This window comes from Furipterus horrens, unplaced genomic scaffold (genome assembly GCF_987537825.1).
Source record: "Furipterus horrens unplaced genomic scaffold, mFurHor1.1.pri manual_scaffold_8, whole genome shotgun sequence".
In the NCBI taxonomy this organism is placed as follows: Eukaryota; Metazoa; Chordata; class Mammalia; order Chiroptera; family Furipteridae; genus Furipterus; species Furipterus horrens.
In genome coordinates this window covers 31,497,064-31,515,115 of record NW_028327178.1, presented here as the reverse complement: position 1 = coordinate 31,515,115, position 18,052 = coordinate 31,497,064, and the positions used below count along the sequence as shown (strand labels likewise).

General features: G+C 36.5%; 1 protein-coding gene across 1 annotated transcript in view; it reads left to right on the top strand.

The window, feature by feature from the left end:
• The window catches only part of DSG4 (desmoglein 4), a 36,576-nt gene that overhangs the window by 13,638 nt on the left and 4,886 nt on the right, over positions 1-18,052 (top strand). The window contains 10 exon segments of the mRNA XM_090284997.1: positions 952-1,107; positions 1,481-1,625; positions 4,140-4,306; positions 4,573-4,707; positions 5,524-5,709; positions 8,916-9,187; positions 10,475-10,614; positions 12,562-12,789; positions 14,792-15,097; positions 17,820-17,959. Of these exon segments, the coding sequence (XP_090141123.1) occupies positions 952-1,107; positions 1,481-1,625; positions 4,140-4,306; positions 4,573-4,707; positions 5,524-5,709; positions 8,916-9,187; positions 10,475-10,614; positions 12,562-12,789; positions 14,792-15,097; positions 17,820-17,959 (1,875 nt within the window).

The window sequence follows — 18,052 nt, the reverse complement described above, 5'->3', positions numbered from 1 at the left end:
GTCTCCGTCGTCGTCGTCGGCAGCCGCCCGTCTCGAGAGACGATGGTGTAGCTTCTTAAGAGTCCATCTGCACCGTCGAGAATGGCTGTGCAGTCCGACTCGGGAGTGACATGGTATCTGTCTCCTTCCGTGTTGAATCGACATCTTGTGATGACGCTGGAGTGTCCTCTCCAGTGAAGCTGAAGCTACAGAGCCTGGGCAGGGTGATATGGAGGGTCTGCTGTTGCCCATGCAGCAGATCCCCCCTCTCTTCGCAGCTGAAGGGTCCAAGGGAAAGACGGAGTCAATACAGCTTGGCTTCAGGTGCGCCGCAGGAGTTGCCGGTGTTGACTACAACGTCAAACCGCCTTAGGGACTCCGGCTCCGGATTTTCTGTCGGGGTTTACTCCCTTAGCCTTTCCCCTGAAGAGGTATGCCGCAAGGCAGCGGAGGTTTTTTGGAATCAGAGTTTTCCTTCTCTGATGTACCCTGACTGGAAGATCGAACCAGCGACACTTAGCTCGCAGGCCGACGCTCAATCCACTGAGCTAAACCGTCTAGGCAGGTACATATTAATATGCCACAATCTTCTTACAAAATAGTTAAGATTCTGATTTCTTTTGTCAAACTCTTTTCCTATGTAAAAAAAAATCAGAGAAGTGAACAACATAATGTTAATAATAACAAGTCTAGCACTGGGTATGGATGTGTCATATTTCATTTATTGGAGTGGGGTGTATATATGTCACCTCATATAATCCCCACAACAAACCTAGAATATAAATTGTATTATCCCATTATAAGCTGGTGCTTGGCAAATTAAAGTGAATTTTCCAAGGTCACACAGGCCTATGATATGATGCCTGCTGGGTTTCAGTACAAGACCATTCTGCCTACAAAGCCATTTTCTTCTCATTCCACTACACTATGAAGTTCATGATCTGCTCTAAATCCTAGCCATTTTCCTCATAGATTCGGTCAGACTGCGCAGTGAACCAGAAGATTACATACCGCATCTCTGGGGTAGGGATTGATCGACCACCTTATGGAGTGTTCACCATTAATCCTCAGACTGGGGAAATTAACATCACCTCAGTGGTAGACAGAGAGATAACTCCACTTTTCTTGGTAAGTCACACCTGTGTGTTTTCATTTATGTGCATTATTTTTCTTCCCTTGAAAAAAATTATCATCGCAGGACTAATGGCTACTTTTGATAAAACAGAATAGAATAAAACCAAATAAAGGACTTGAGGAAATGGAAATAATATGAAAAAGGTTTATTTTTCAGAATTCTCTGGTGTGTTGCACATGCATGTGATCAATGTCTTTATAATATTTAAATGATCAATGTCTTTATAATATTTAAATTACTAGACTCTAAAAATAATCTGAATTTACTGAGAAAAATGCTTTTTTGCACATTTCCTTATATATTTTCAAGCATGTTACTTAATTTCCTTTGGTGGAGATAGGCAGTTTTTTTTCCAACTTTCCACAGATCTATTGTCGGGCTCTGAATTCACGGGGTGAAGATTTAGAAAAGCCTCTTGAGCTTAGAGTCAAAGTTATGGACATAAATGACAACCCTCCAGTCTTTACACACAATGTGTACACAGCCAGCATTGAAGAAAACAGCAATGCAAGTGAGTACAATGATTCTCCTTCTTCTGCACTAGACTGCATCTGTTTCTCTGGGTCAAAAGCTTTAGGAGATTAAAATATTGTACGAGTCACTTAAAGATCAGAAAATGTCAAACTTGTATTTCGAAGAAACTGCACACATTCTAACTTAAAATTGAGCTAGAAAAGAAAAATCACGTCTAAAATGCTAAACATCTTCTTGTTTTTGAAGGATTCTTACACATGTGATTTAGCAGGGGCTTCGCACCTTCCTCAGAGATCATTATAGGGCTCTCTGTTCACTTAATCCAAGTGAACGAACTGAGGTGAAATCGTGAATGTGAAGGAGGGCACTGCTCTGTTCTGTTCCTCAAATTCTAGGGTGAACCACACCAGATGGAGAATGATGAATGATGAAGGGATGGGTGGCCCCAAGATATTTCACAATGGCATAGTCATTATTTTGAATTGAAGTTACTTAAGAAACTGCCAGTGCAAGAAGAACGTGCTGATATCCGCTCCCCCCCCTTGAAATCAGGAGAAATATGCCCCATGATCCCTGCATCTGAGACACACACAGAGCTGAGTTAAGGAACATAGAGCCAAAGAACTTACATAAACACCCTTGCTGCCTCTTTATTAATTTGCTGTCTAAGCCCAGACTTCATTTAGAATTTTCACTAATCGATAACAAAATCTTCCTTAGATTCCTTTCTAATGACCACTAACTTTTCTTTTGTCCCAACAGTTCTTCAAAAATGAATTTTTATTTTGTCTAAAAAGGATAAAATGCTGGCTGGTCCATCGCTGGTCAGAGCATCATTTATGATTCCCCCATGTGCACATATTAAATTGGATTTGTCCTCCTGCTCATCTGGTCTTGAGTCAATTTTATTATTAGTCCAATCATAAGAACTTAAGGGGAGTTCACAAAGGATAATCAAGGGTCTTTGCAGTCTACATAGCAAGTTACATTACATTCTCTTTTTTTTTTTTTTTCATTTTTTCCATCCTGCTTAATTCTATCTCTAAAACCCTCCTTTTTTTCCCTCTATCACTTCTCCTGAACTCTCTTTCTACCCTTATGCTTTTCCTATATTGCTACTTCCCTCTCTTCTCTCCCTCTGCCTCCTGCCTCTTTCTTTCCTCCATCCTCTAAATTTCCTTTTCCTTCAACATCTACCTCTGTACTTACACCTCTAATTAAAACGTGGGAAAATAGAATAGAAAAAAAGAAATTTCAGAAGAAAAGCAGATGAGAAAAGAAGCTAGAGGCAACAAGGGAGAGTCAAAGAAAGAAGGACAGAGAAGTCTGGAGGAGAAGAGAAAAGAGATAAGAAATGATGGAGGAGAAAAAAGAAAGATAACAAAAGTTGGGAGTCAAGAGGAGGTGTCAGGAGAACTTCTTTAGATGCCCTGAATAAATGATGTTGAAAATTAAGTGGGAGACCATAGAGAGGCAAAGTGAGGACTTTGCCTAAGGATGGCAAAACAGAGAGAGGGTCTCCAAAGTACATCCTTGTTTCCTCACTAAAATAACTTCAGAACAAGTGTGGTGAAGAAAGAGAAGCTAAAACCCACATGCATCTCCACTTGGTTGCTGATTAGAAGCCTTGTTAATGCTTCCCCATGTGAGGAGAGCTAATGAGAGGGCAAGAGCGTACTTTCATGAACTATGATTTCCATGAAACCTGGCTCTGTCTATTCAAGGGGTCCCTGGTCCTCTCTGCAAGGATTTTTCACTGTGAAGCCAGGCTAGGAAGCACAAAAACACCAGGAAGCTACCAACTCTGGGAAACCTGCCCTGTGGGCTGATATCCTTGGGAATTGCCTTAGCATGTCTGGGCTTTGTCACTATGAGTAATTAAGAACTTCTTATGTTACTGTGAACAAACCTTCTTTTCAATTATTATATATTTGTCACTGTTCAGTAAAGTACTATCATCTTCCAAGGCAATGAGAAGTAATTCACTGCTTTCTGGGTGAGCAACAAAAAAGAATGTAGGTGCTCAATAAATACTAGCAATGTTGACTATAATTAAGCTCTTATTTTTCTTAATTAAGCATTTTAAAATAATTTCATAAGACTGTGGCAAAAACAAATTTATAAAACCCATTTCTTCAGCTTTGTGATAAAGTTTATTGAACTTCTTTTTTATACTTTAAAAATCACTGCATTTTGCTACTAATATACCATTTAGTCATTTAAGGAGTGCAAGTATTTTATAAACTGACTGTAAAGGGTTTTATAGAAACAAATCACTGTTATTTTTTTTTAATCAATGGTGTAATCAAGGGTGGGGCAAAAATAGGTTTACAGCTGTTTGTGTAGAAAATAATACAATAATAAATAATAATACAAGAATAAATTCGTGTACTCACAACTGTAAACCTACTTTTGCCCCACCCTGTATATTCTCATTGATAAGTAGAAGAGAGAATGCAGGAGAAGGCTGCCACTCTCTTCCTTTGCCTTGTCATTTAATGAATTAATTTTAACAGCCCCGAGCATTCTCCATCTCCATCTTCATTTCTAGACACATTGGTAGTAAAGTTAAGTGCCACAGATGCAGATGAAGATAATAACCTGAATTCTAAAATCGCCTACAAGATTATCTCACAGGAGCCAGCAGGTGCACCAATGTTCATCCTGAACAGATACACTGGAGAGGTCCGCACGATGTCCAATTTCCTTGACAGAGAGGTAAATCCTTCTATAAATGAATGATAAGAAATAGAGGATGCGATGTTGAAAGCACAAAGATGAAATAATCCACGTATGCCCTTCTTTCAGTGTACCGGGGGGAAGGAAAAGTAACCCATTGTGTTTAATGGAAATTATATAGATGAAAAATTATATGAAAGTACTCTGTAAAATTATAAATGAAAAGTGGAATAATGACATCAAATGTGTTGGATTTTATTCAAAACAAGACCTAAGTCTTACAGTTCCTTTTCGTCTTGATTAAGGAACACGGTATGTATAACCTCCTTGTGAGGGGCTCAGATCGAGACGGGGCTGCAGATGGACTGTCTTCCGAGTGTGCCTGTAGAATCAAGGTTTTGGATGTCAACGATAATTTCCCCACCTTGGAGAAAACTTTTGTAAGTTGTTACTCTTATCATCCTTTTTACATAAATGTCACTAATCAATTTACTTTCTGACTATTGTGTGAACCCGGTTCTTTTATGTGTATGGACGTATTCAGCTTTGCTGTATAAACCTTGAAATTTCTTATGTAATATCTTAATATTGTGTATTTGCCTTTGAGTCACTATTCCATGCAGATCTCCTCTGTGAAAGCAAGAGACCATGTTCTCCATACTTTCCACTCACAGAAATGTGGAAATTTATTAATATTATTCTGGGAATCATGTAACAACATTGATGTATATTTATATGCCTGATGATTTACTGAATTAATTCTAACTGAGTCACAAACGTTCTCAATGTTCCAGTCATCTTTAAGCATAGAGCAGCATAAAATTGAATCAGCTGAGCCAAATCTGGCTTTCCACTTGTTTCAGATTTTTTTATTGGACCACAACCAGGCTTATTCTTTTACATGTTGTCTGTGGCTGCTTTGGTGCTACAGCAGCAAAAATGAGCAGCTGCAACACTAACTCTCAGGCCCACAAAGCCTACTGACACTTTACAGAAAAGGAGGAAGTTATGGGAAATTAAAAATAAGCAAGAAAAATGAAACGAAATGCCAGTTTGACCTTGATTTTACATATAGCACTTGAAAATCAATGCTATCATCTTACAATCATTTTATTCTTAGATTTCTGATCAGACATGGTATAAAATCATTGGCACAGTTTGTTGTTAGTATTTTAAATGATAATTAAGCATTAGAAAGTACATTTTCTCTTTTGAAAATTCATTGATTATAACACTGATTGATCTATGTCATTCAGTACTCAGCAAACATTGAAGAGAATTGTTTAAATTCAGAGCTGCTACGCTTAAAAGCAATTGATCTTGATGAAGAAGGCACTGGTAATTGGTTAGCAGAATATTTAATTCTCTCTGGAAATGATGGGAATTGGTTTGATATCCAAACAGACCCACGAACCAATGAAGGCATTTTGAAAGTCGTCAAGGTACAGTATGAGATCTGCAATTTTTTTCTTTTAAACGTTTTAAAATACTCTTAAGAGACAGAATCTTTCTGCAAAAAGCAACCCAAAACCTTGAATACTCTTTATGTGAATAAGCGTCCTAAATAAGATTACTCTGTTGGTCCGAGATGTCCAGTCAAGCAACACAGTATTTATTACCAAGAAAAATAAGAAAGCTATTTTGTTCTCACAATGCCCAGTGTCTAGTTGAGAGGTCAAAGCAAGGACTGTGTGTTCCGAGACTACATGTGTGATTCTTCTAGGATTTGGCATTTGGAATGATGTTGCTAATGTCCTTTTATACCCTCTTCATTTTCATTCATGCTACCCTCAGTCACAAGCTTTTGACTAAGCTTTCTATAACATTTTTCTTAGTCTGAGAACATTATAAACAATTTAGTTCAACTCCAATTTATTGAGAATTACTATGTGCTAAGGATATGAATGAGACATGGTCCCTGTTCTCAAGAAACTTATATTTTAAAAAGACAAAATCTTTAAGAAAACGGAAAACCTCTCTGTCAATCACAACTTCCTTTTGCTATTTATTGATAAAATTGTTTTTAAATACTAACAAACATTATAAATATATGTGTGTGTATATATATATATATATACACACATTCACTTCAACATTGAGAATTGCTACTCAATCAGAATTTTAACAAAAAATATTTATATCAGTTCTCTATTTTTATAATGATTCTAATTAGTGTTTATTAAGTAATCACCAGACACCAGTTATTGGGCTCTATTTGTGTAGAGCAGCATTGTGCATATTATCTCATTTAATCATCAGATCTCTGGGAAGAAAATATTGGGATTTCTTTTTTATAAAAGGTGAAACAAAATCAGAGGAAGACTAACTGGGCAGAGGATAAAGACAAGATCCCCAACCAGATTTCTGATTCCAAAATCATACTTAACAGCCACTTCCACACCTCACTGTGTCTTCTGGGGCCAGTAAAAGAAGCTTTAGAAAAAAGAGTGCCTTGAAAATTCACCCACCCCCGTCTGTTCACCGCTGAAAGCTCTGTCCCAGCTGCGTGTGCCCCTGCTGTGCTCTTCTACATCTATCGTACAGAAACGTTCTAATTCTTGAGAAGCAGAGCAAACACAGCCAGCAGACATTTGACCATTTCCTCAGTCTCCTATCACAGAAAACTGCTTTCTTTTTTTTTGGTATGGAGACTTCCTCAGCCACACTTAATTCTAACATGAACCAGGGCTCCCTGAATTAGTACTGTCATTAAATTAGACCAACAAATAAATAAATATACCTGGATCTGGTAATCTTATTGTTTAGCTTCTATATTAAAATTTACAGAAGCAAAGAGCTTGCCAGAAGCCAAATCTGTCTCTGGGGAGGTTCCCTTCGCTCTGAGCCCTTCCTGAGCCTCATTTTAGAGCCCCGAAGGTTGACCCCTCACTTTTCTAACATATATCCTTTGTAAGTGATTACATATCAGTCGTGCCTTAATCTGCAGAAACTGAGTTTTTCCAGCCTCTCTATTCTAAGTCCAAGCAGAGACTCAGTAGTAAACAGGAGTTTTTATTGCTCTTTGCACAACCCTGACCCCTGGGCACAATCAGAGAACCCTTGATAAAAGGCCCCCGTTGCCAAGAATGAATGAGGACAGTTTGCTTTTCCTTTATCTGCCTTTTATCTTCTCTGTCCCTACATTCTGTGAATGCCTATAATTGACACAGCTTTTGACACATATTAATATATCTCACCACACTCTCTTTAATAAGGAGAGAACTGTTCTGACAAAAATCACGTGTGTCTGTGTGCACAAGAAAGCCCCAAAAGAGTTCTAAGATTAGAAAAATCTCAGATTCTTCATTTATTTAAAGATAGGACAGAAGTCTAGAAAATAAAAATTGGGTCGTAGAAATCTTTTTCAGCTGAAAATCCGTTTTTCAGTATGCAATTCATATTCTGTTCTGAGCTAGGTATTATGTGGACCAGGGAGGGGAACAGATGTACAAAAGCAATCAAAATCCCAAACCTCAAGGGTTTTAGCTAAAATTTAAGTGAAGCATGTTGAGCCAGCCCTTCTGAAGAATTTAACTTAAACCTAAGCATTAATTACATCACAGAACTTCCATGAAAAGCAGAGATTTATCTCAGGATCTTGTTGATGGCACAGATAGCTTGACCTTTGTTGTTGTTATGTGTGTTGCAAATGATGCTTACCTTAGCTTCCAGAAACTTCTAAATGGATATTGCTCAGCACTCCCTTTCTTACAAGTGATTTTTCACTTGTAACTTTTCATGACACCGTATCAGTCACCCTGGATCAAAAGATCCTATTCATCTTTTATCCAGGGAACCCATTTCAAAGGTGACTTTTCTCTGGGTATGGTATTTATTTATTTCATTGTGCCCTCTGAAGGAATCTTCTGGTTCACTATACCCAGCACAATTATATCATAGTTTAGGGCTGCCTACAATCATAAAGTCTCCTTTAGAACTCATTTGCACCATGTTTTTTACATCATACATATGGGTTCCTTTATTCTGCTAATTATACTTTCAGAAATTCTCAGATGTAATTCCACAGAGGAAACCAGGGCCTATATATTCATTTAATAGTGGTGGCCATTTTTTTATTTCATTCTAAGTTTGTTTTTTTATTTTTCATAAACATCTCATTTGGAAAGAAAGCTCATTTTCCATTCCAGGTTTTTTATATAAGAAGTCCAAGCCCTGGATGCTGTGGCTCAGTGGGTTGAGCGTCGGCCTGCGAACCAAATGTCACTGGTTTGATTCTCAGTCAGGGCACATTACTAGGTCGCACGTCGGTCCCCATTTAGGGGTGAGAGGCAACCACAGAGTGATGTTTCTCTCCCTCTCTTTCTCCTTTCACCTATCTCTAAAAATTAATTAATTAATTAATTAATTAATTAATATTGTTTTTAAAAAGAAGTGTAAAACTCCAAATTTGAGTCCAACTTAAATTCATAGGCCTGAATTACCTATATACTTCATTATGCTAAAAGATAAAGGAATTAACATGTCTGAAACACCTCATACAATAATAAATAAAATTTTATCAATTTAAAGTCTGAATTGCATAGCTCCTGAACTTTATTCTGGTGTGTTATGTTCTTATCCTGGCTTCTTATTCTGTCAAAAGAGAGTTTTTTGCTGTTTCAGAGTTTTCCACTTTCTGTCATTTCAGATGCTGGATTATGAACAGGTGCCTAATGTATATCTTAGTATTGGAGTTAAAAACCAAGCTGAATTTCACCACTCAGTTGCCTCTCAATTCCGAATGCATTCAACCCCTGTAAGAATTCAGGTTATTAATGTGAGAGAAGGGCCCAAATTTGATCCAAATTCTATGACTTTCAGTGTGCGAGAAGGAGTAAGAGGAGATTCCTTAATAAATTATGTTCTTGGCACATATACAGCCATAGATTTGGACACAGGAAATCCCGCAACAAATGTCAGGTACTGCAAAGACTTTGCTCACGTTCAAATAATAAAGCTTGGTTCTGCCCAGTGCTAATTCATGGAGCATGTACTCTCGTGTATGGGTTGAAATATTTTGGGGATTTTGCTTTTCCTGTTCATCTGTTATTGTCATAGAAGACTATTGTGGCATTGGCATTTTCTTAGACTGTGAAGAGTGCTTCAAAGGCTGTAAGGCCTCCAACTGGTTCTAAGAGTAATTGCATCCAGGGAGCAATTGTGAGATCAGAGTCACCTTCGATTACCCTGTGAGTCCCTTTGATCTCTTTCAGCCAGTTGTACTGCCCTGAACCTGGGCTGATTAAGCCACTTTGTAAACATTAAGTCACTATAAAAGATGAGTCACAGCTTGTTGTTTTCTTTTTAACCTGTATTATCTGTAGCTTTGGGGCTAATTTCAACCTTCTACTTACCTTAAAAAAAGAAAAAGGACAATAGAAGAAGCTAAAGATAATAATAATGTAGAGTCAGAATTAGAAAAACAGAAAGATAGGAATTAAGAGCACAAAGTATATGTATTATACATGAATTAGACCTATATAAGATATTCTGGAAAATAATTATGATGAAATATTTAAGTATTCTATATGTCCCTTCTTTGTCTTTCTTTTTTTCTTACACCCAACATTTTTGGAGTGAAGAGTCTATTGATATATAAATTACTTTAATAGCAACAATTTTGATTAGTTAATCAGCCAACAAATTAACAGACAACAAAAATGATGAAGTCTGTCAATATGGGTTAGAGGAAAAGGATATGTCAGAAAGTGCCTTGTGCACCTATAAACGGCCTGGTACAGACACAAGACCTTTGTCCAAGCACTTTGAATCCCTTACATGTCACAAAGCCTATATATACAAGTGGAATAAATGACATCACAACCCCTAAAAAGTCAACAATGAGGTGCTCTAAAATCAATATACTTAAAACGGCGGAACAACTAAGTACATCTATGTGAAGTGAATAAAGGCTATTCTCTTGATATTGCTACAATTTAATAAACAGACCTGAAATAGACATGCATTTTATTAACTATTATATAAAGAGCTAGAAGAGTAAAAATTATGAAATTTTAAAACTCTGTTGTGAATCTATGCATTTATATGTTCAATACTAGAATTCTATTGATACATATACTTTTTATAATCCAAAGCAATTATTACTGTAAAGCAAGCAAACACCATAAATGAGTTTAACACATTTTATGTGTCTAAAATTATTAACTTTCATATAAGCAAATGATGAATTTATTTATTTAAAAACAGGTATATCATAGGACATGATGCTGGCAGCTGGTTAAAAGTTGACTCACGGACTGGTGAGATACAATTTTCTAGGGAACTTGATAAGAAGTCAAAATATATTACCAACGGGATATACACAGCAGAGATCCTGGCTGTGGATGGTAAGAAAATTTATTTTCAATACTTTAATAAAATTATTACTGCATTAAACATAATATTCTAATATTGATAGTAGATTCAGTCAAATAAAATATCATTCAGTATTATCTGCAGGACTTATAGAGAGGTCTAAATACCTTAGACTAAGAATTAGATTCAGTACACTTATAACCATAACTTACATTTGTCATAATATATTTCACCTACTTCTAAAAAGTGTAAAGCATAAACTTTAAAGTATATAAATAAAATTTGTTTTCTGTTTATGGCCTTGTCTCTTGAGATGGTTAATACAACCTGTAGAGTATGTTAGGAATGTTTACTTAGTAAGTGCTACAAGATGTGCACAAAGTTCATTTGGGGATGATCTGCAGGAAAGGCAGTGTCCCAAAGAGTAGGGTCACTAAAATTGTGCTGCATTGAGAGGCCTGTGTATGTGTTGCTTAATTAGACACATATCCACAGTAAGATGTTAAGAACTAATGAGAACAAGGTTATTCTAAATGTAAGATCCAAATTAAAACTCACAAGCACAGATGCACTGAATTAACTTGTAGCTAACCTGCTTTTCATATGGGAAAACTAACTAGGCCTTCTTTTTGGTGAGTAGCAACAGAAATTTGTTTATCGATAGTTAATGATTCTCTGGAGCACTGCCTAGGAAACCAGCTACTATTGAAAAAAATGACAGAAAAGGTCAGTAACCAGGAAAGATGGGGAAAAATAAATGTCCCAGATACATACCTAATAGAAGATAGGTAATATGGATTTGCAATAAGTTTGTATTTGAGTTTTAAAGTGTCAAAGAGTGAGATAAATGGGCAGCATAAAATTATTTAAAAAATCATGATTTCCTTTTCTTCACATACTCACGAACATTTGTTTGTTGATTTATTGATGATAGGCTTTCTGACAGGTGTGAGGTGATATCTCATTGTGCAGGATCAAAGAATGACACACAAAGCAATCTATGGGATAATCTGATGTCTGTCCAATAAGAACCTAAGTCTAGAAAGTTCAATGCTGAATCGGGTATTAAGAATATACTATACAAAATCATGTAGGATATGGATAGACTTCCAGTTTATTATCATTTGATTAACTAAATGGCTCTACCATTTAGGCATACAAAATTCATCTTTTAAAAAATTTATTAATTTCTCCAAAAATATCCTAGTAAAATATCCAAGAGATGATAATGTTCTAGTTTACAAATGATAAAACTAAGACCCTCTGCAAGTGAAAAACAAAATAATTCTCTATTCATAACAGAACATAAAATAGAAAAATGGACTAAAACCCAGCCTATTTCCGGGTCCTTTACCCTTTTCATTAAACTATATCCACCCAAAATTTTTTCCAAAGAGGTTAGGGGAAAAAACTGAATATTTTATATTTGTTTCATAAGTGTCTTTTTGGAGAGAAATAGCATCTAATGAATGGAATTAAAATAGAGAGTCAAAATAGAAAGAAAAAATACATACAATTATTTAATTTCACTTGTGGCTATTTCAACAACACAGGAATCAATAAGCATTCTGAAATGGAAAGCTCTAGACTGGGCTGGGGGTCTCATTTATAGGGACAGGGTGGGAATAGGAAGCAGTAAACCTTCTCTGAGGAAGGACATTTAATTTTGCATCTTAGGATGTGTATGGGTTAGTAGAATAAAATGGAGGTGGAAAACATTTTAGGAAGAGTGAATAGGATGAGAAAGAATCTTGAGTTCGGAAGAAACTTGTTCCAATACCTAAAAAGAAGCCAGCGTGACTGGGAGGTTGTGAGCAAAGACAAGGGTGGCTTCAGGCAGATGAACTAGGCAAGAACCCATCCTGCACCACCTCAGGACTCGTTCAGACTGCTCCTATCTGCTGTGTCATCTGCATGGGATAAAGACACTTCTCCCTGACACCATTTACCCCAACACCGCTGATGCTTTGTCATTTCAGATGGCTCTGGGAGAACAGCTACAGGAACCATATGTATCGAAGTTCCTGATGTCAAGGATTACTGTCCAGTCATTTTTGCTGAAAGTGACACCATCTGCATTGCCTCTCCATCAATCCTTATATCTGCAAGAGACGTTAACCATCAATCTTATGGGTCTCCTTTTACCTTCTGTGTTGTTGATCAGCCACCAGGGACAGCTGATTTATGGGATATCAGATCAATAAATGGTAAGTGGAATGTAAATTTCCTCATATTTTTAAAGACCAAAAACAATTACCAAATAATTAGTCATGTAATATTTTACATATCTGTTTCCATGATTCTTGCCATATTCATATTAAGTGAAAATAATTTTTCATATACTCAGGCTATTTGGAAAATTTTTGCACTGAAATAAAAGTAAAAATGTTTTATCAATATTATATTTATGAATAGTAGTATCTAAATATCAGTTTACCCATTATATTACATAGGTGGGGTGCTACACAAATATTTGATTCATTTAAAATAAACAGAACCCTTGACTAACTCAGCAGACGTCACAATTCCCTAACCTAAATTATTTCAGGCAAGTCACTTAACTGTCTCTGAAACTCAAGTATGCTATAGATTTACATGTACACATATTCTAGTTACTTAGAAGAACATAAGATCAATGAAATTGTTTTTATAGAGAGATATGAGCTCAGATTTATTTTTAAGGGTAAAATTTTAAATCCAAATTATGCAATATTACAAAAACAGGTAAGTGAACTGTGGTACATATTGTTAAGATGTAGTACAATACTGCATTAAAATTAGAATTATGTGATGCATTTAGATACAAAGGAATGTATAAACAAAGTACATGAAATACAAAGATCTCAGAGTGTATGTATGTTTGTGCTGTTGCTATGTAAAAATAAAGGCATTGATAAAAACTGAGAGTAAATTTCAAGCAACGTAACATTTGATATACTCCAGGTTCTCTTTCCTGACATGTTAAATGTAGATTAGAAAGTGAAATGCTGCGAGAGGACCTCATTTGGGCTAAGATAGCTCCCTAATCTCACATTCATTTGGGAAGAAAGACTTTGGGGGTATGGGGGTGAAATGGGAGTCATACCGCAGAGCCCAGGGTGAGAGGAAATATAACTGAGCTTCTCCATTCACAGGAAGGAGAAACCATAAAATAATGCTGGAAAATAATGCCACCACTAAGGACTTAGTCAAAGCAAAAAAAGGATTTCATCATAAAATCTTTTAGCTTTTTTCCACAAAACTGCTTTATTCTTTTAAAAAGCTGAGCACGTTAATGCAATTCCATTAAAATCAAGACAACTCTGAATTCACCTTTCCCTATAAAGTCCAATAGCCCATTCTTAAATAATTGCTAGCCACGTTTTTCTCATTCAGATCCTATATATTATGAGTAAAAATATAAGCAAAATGTTCAACATGGAGATTGGTAAAGATATTCAAATGATATTATAGACTTGCCAGTAAAAAAATATATGACATTTGAGATAATATTCTTAGAGCTCTGTTTCAATGTTGGTGTTGAAGAACAAAATAAATTTTCTCTAACATGCTATGCCACAGCTTTATTTGACTCTTACTTTGTGCCCAGGTTACATTTTGGTAGAACTAGCTGGTTTATCATATAATAACTCAAAGTAATAAACAATAATAATTATTATTATTATTGAGTGTAAGGATTAATCAATTACTACTCATGATTTAGGTATTAAATTTAATCAACTTTAAATTTGCTTGGGTTGATTAATAAATTTCAACCAATATTTAAGCAATAGTTTCTATTAAAAATATCAATATGAAATAATAGAAAAAGTTAGGAAAATAATAGTTATTGAAATAATTTTAAATGACAGGGCAACAATTTTGAATTAAGAGATAACAATTTTAGGGAGGATATTTGTACATTGTAATTCTAAATAGAAGACTTCCAATATTTCCTTTCAGCACAATACTCCTTATTTATTGAAAAAATATTCATTGAGTTTGTATCGCAGGTCATGTATTGGTGCTCTAGAAATAAGCAGCAAAGTCCCTGTCTTCTCTGTAGAAATAACAATCCAGCAGAAAGAAGTCTTGAACAACTTATTATAAATGTTCCCTTTTTTAATATAAGTACAGGGAGCTCTATGACTAAGGTCCTAAGTTAACTTGAGTATTAGGAACGGTGACCTCCAAGTGATTTTATTTTCTCTTCCCTCTCTTCCCTTTCAGCTACCTCTGCAATCCTGACAGCTGAGCAGCCTTTATTAGATGGAATTTACCAAATCCCAATCCTGGTGAAGGACAGCTACGACAGGGCCTGTGAACTACCACAGATAATCAAGTTAGAAGCCTGCGATTGTGACAACAGCCACACTTGCTTCCAGTCTAGTACCCCAAGTATCCACCATGGGGACGGCAGCTCAGTTATTAGTGACACCTATGGGCCTGTCCCTGATGACCGAATTAAGGATTCAAATGTCGGTCTTGGACCAGCAGGGATCGGCATGATCATTCTGGGCCTCTTACTCCTGCTTTGTAAGTACTGGGTTAAACCCCTCTTTTTAACAGTTCTCCAAAATAAAAGTCTAACCAGGCTTACTAGGAGGCTAGGTTCATTTGGCCATCTCTTTTTGGTATCTATGACAATTTTTGTGGAAATCTGGAAATGAACAATGGGACTGGTAAGGACATGTACTTGTTCAATAATGATAACTAAAAAAAGTCTAAAATTAGTGAGAGTGATAAAGATGGGAAACACATGCAAGTCCTAAGTATAATATAGCAGAGCATAAAGTATATCTTACAATGAAAATTTCAGCAGAATGCTTTCAGAGTAAAGAGACAGAAGTAATTAAGTCCAAATGGGAAGGTTGGGGAAGGCTACCTGGTGGAAGTGGCTTTGAGCCAGGCCCTAAAAAGCTGAGGATTTTCTTAGAAGGAAGATGGTGTGTGTGGGGAATCTGAACTGCAATTCAGGACAAAGGAACAATACAAAATAAATGCACAGCACACTGAGGAAGTGGAGAAGCTAAACGGTAGGCTGGGAGCCATCATATAGGAAGGTTTATGATCAGCCACGTTCTGGGCTTCAGTCCAGAGGAAATGAGGAGTCAGTGAGGACCTGTAAACTCAGGCGGCCTATCACTCTGGTGTTGTAGGAAGCAGGGAAAAGAGACTGAAAAAAGAAAATTAGCCTCTGAACTCTGGATGAGTGTCTAAACAAGGACCACAGTCATAGAAATAGTGAAGTCACTAAGCACAAGTTTCAAAAAGGGTCCTCCTCTCTATATACCATTTTTAAAAACATCTGGATCTTTAGAGGAGAACTTCTGCATGTGTTTTAAGTGACACTTGCAATACTTAAGATTTTGTGGAGATCAAAAATTGGATTCTAAAATTAAAGATGACTAAATTCTTCAAACTATAATATTAATGTGTTTTAATGGATGAACATAGATGAAAGCATTATCATTTTTGAGGTGTTAAGAAATAAAAACTGACATTGGAGCAGGCTTTCTTTCTTAAAATAATCTGAGTTTTCAAGGCTATCCAAAGATCATGAGTGAATCTCATAATGACATTAGAGACATATTCCCAGGACCTGACCCCATAGTAACTGAGCAGAGGTGTTCACTTCCCTGTAAGCTAGTAGTTCTTAAGCCTAACTGCACATTAGAATTACTTGGAAGTCTTTAAAAATCACTCATGCCCAAACAGGAGTATGTAAGATGGGACCCAAATTTCACCATGTTTAAGCCCTCTGGTGAAGCTCATGGGCAGTTTAGGAATTGAAACCCAGGATCAGCTGCCATTTCCAGCAGGTTAGCACTCAAATTTTTATGACTCCTCCAGAACCCGACAAAGAAAGCACAAGAATTGTTAAATTGATTGTAGCATAGGAGGGGAATATCTTTGAGGACAAATTCACTTTTTCTCAATGGAGAAGCCCAGGGTCAATTATCGAGGGGGAAGGACAGGGTGATGTGAGGGGAAAGGGTTTCAGCCCAAGTGGCCAAATGAAGACTTTTGAGATTATGCATACAGTAACTGTATTTGGTATGTGCGAAAAACATCCATTTTCTTAACTAGAAAATGCCTTTGTTAGGCAAAGCTCATGCCCATGATGGTACATGACCCTGCACACGTCTAAATTCACAGACACGTAGTGTAGGTGGAGCAGCTGCTAGAGCCTCCCAAGTGTAGTCCTTTCACTCACTCTTCATGGTGCAGATGATAAAATTGTCAAATTAACTGTTTTAATTTAGCAGCTTGGATATTTTCTCCTGTGTTTCTAATTAATCCATTTGCTGATTGCACGCTATCCTAGGAGATTAGAAAAGTATAAAAAGCAACCAGAGTGGACACGAAGAACTAAACTGAGTGTATTCTAGAATCTCAGAAAACTTAAGTGTTTGTATGAACTAAAGTATGGAATTGAGGTGAATTTCTCCATTATATTTTTAGACAAAGTCTCAATAAATATAAATAGCTCAGTTAAGCTTAGTGGGTAATACTTGGTTGATTCCTTTTAAGTGTAAATATAAGAAGGATTGAAGAAAGGTTCTATCTCTAGGTTCAGCAATTGAATCCTGTACCAAATTCTCTTGTTAACATGTATTGGTCATGTGTTTAACTTATATGTGTGTATACAGTGTTTGCTCACATGCATTTGTGTATATCAGTTTCCATGTGGGTATAGCAAATATATCAATATCAACAGAGATGGTCTATGTATATACATATATCCAAGTACCTGCGCATATGCACATATCCGTGGAGGTAAATACATATTTATTCATGTGTGTATATATATGTACACATAGGCTTACAGATACATATATATACACAGATGATTATATGTGAATAAATACACATATATAAATGAGGATGTATTTATGAGGAACTAGGAATCATAAATTTTGATTTGAATCTTGGGTCTGCCACCAACCAGTTCAGAAATCTTGGACTAGAAGAAAGACAGGACCTTACTTTCCTAATCAGTCAGTAAAGAACCCAGATTACATGATCTCAAACTCCATTCATTCCAGCTCTAAAAGCCTATGTGATTTGGTGGTTTTGTATTTATAAACATGGATATGTATACTCAGTCCTTTAGGGAAAAAGTTGATGCTTTCTTACATTTGTATTTATCCCTCTGGTTCTAAATATAATGTCACGTTTTACCAAAAAGGATACACTAAATGACTTCCTAAATTGAGCATTACATGTTAACTCTTCTTTTCACTTTCTCGGGCAGTGGCACCACTGCTGCTACTCATGTGTTGCTGCAGACGAAGAAAGCCAGAGGGCCTGGGGTCAAGGTTTGCTCCTGTGCCGGAGGGGGGAGAAGGAGTGATTCAGTCTTGGGGAATAGAAGGAGCCCATCCCGAGGACAGGGTGAGTGCACTGTCACTTTCCAGAGAAGCGCGGGGTGTCTATGGAAATCAAGCATGTCTTGGCAATCATACCGTACATGAAAATAAAAATATG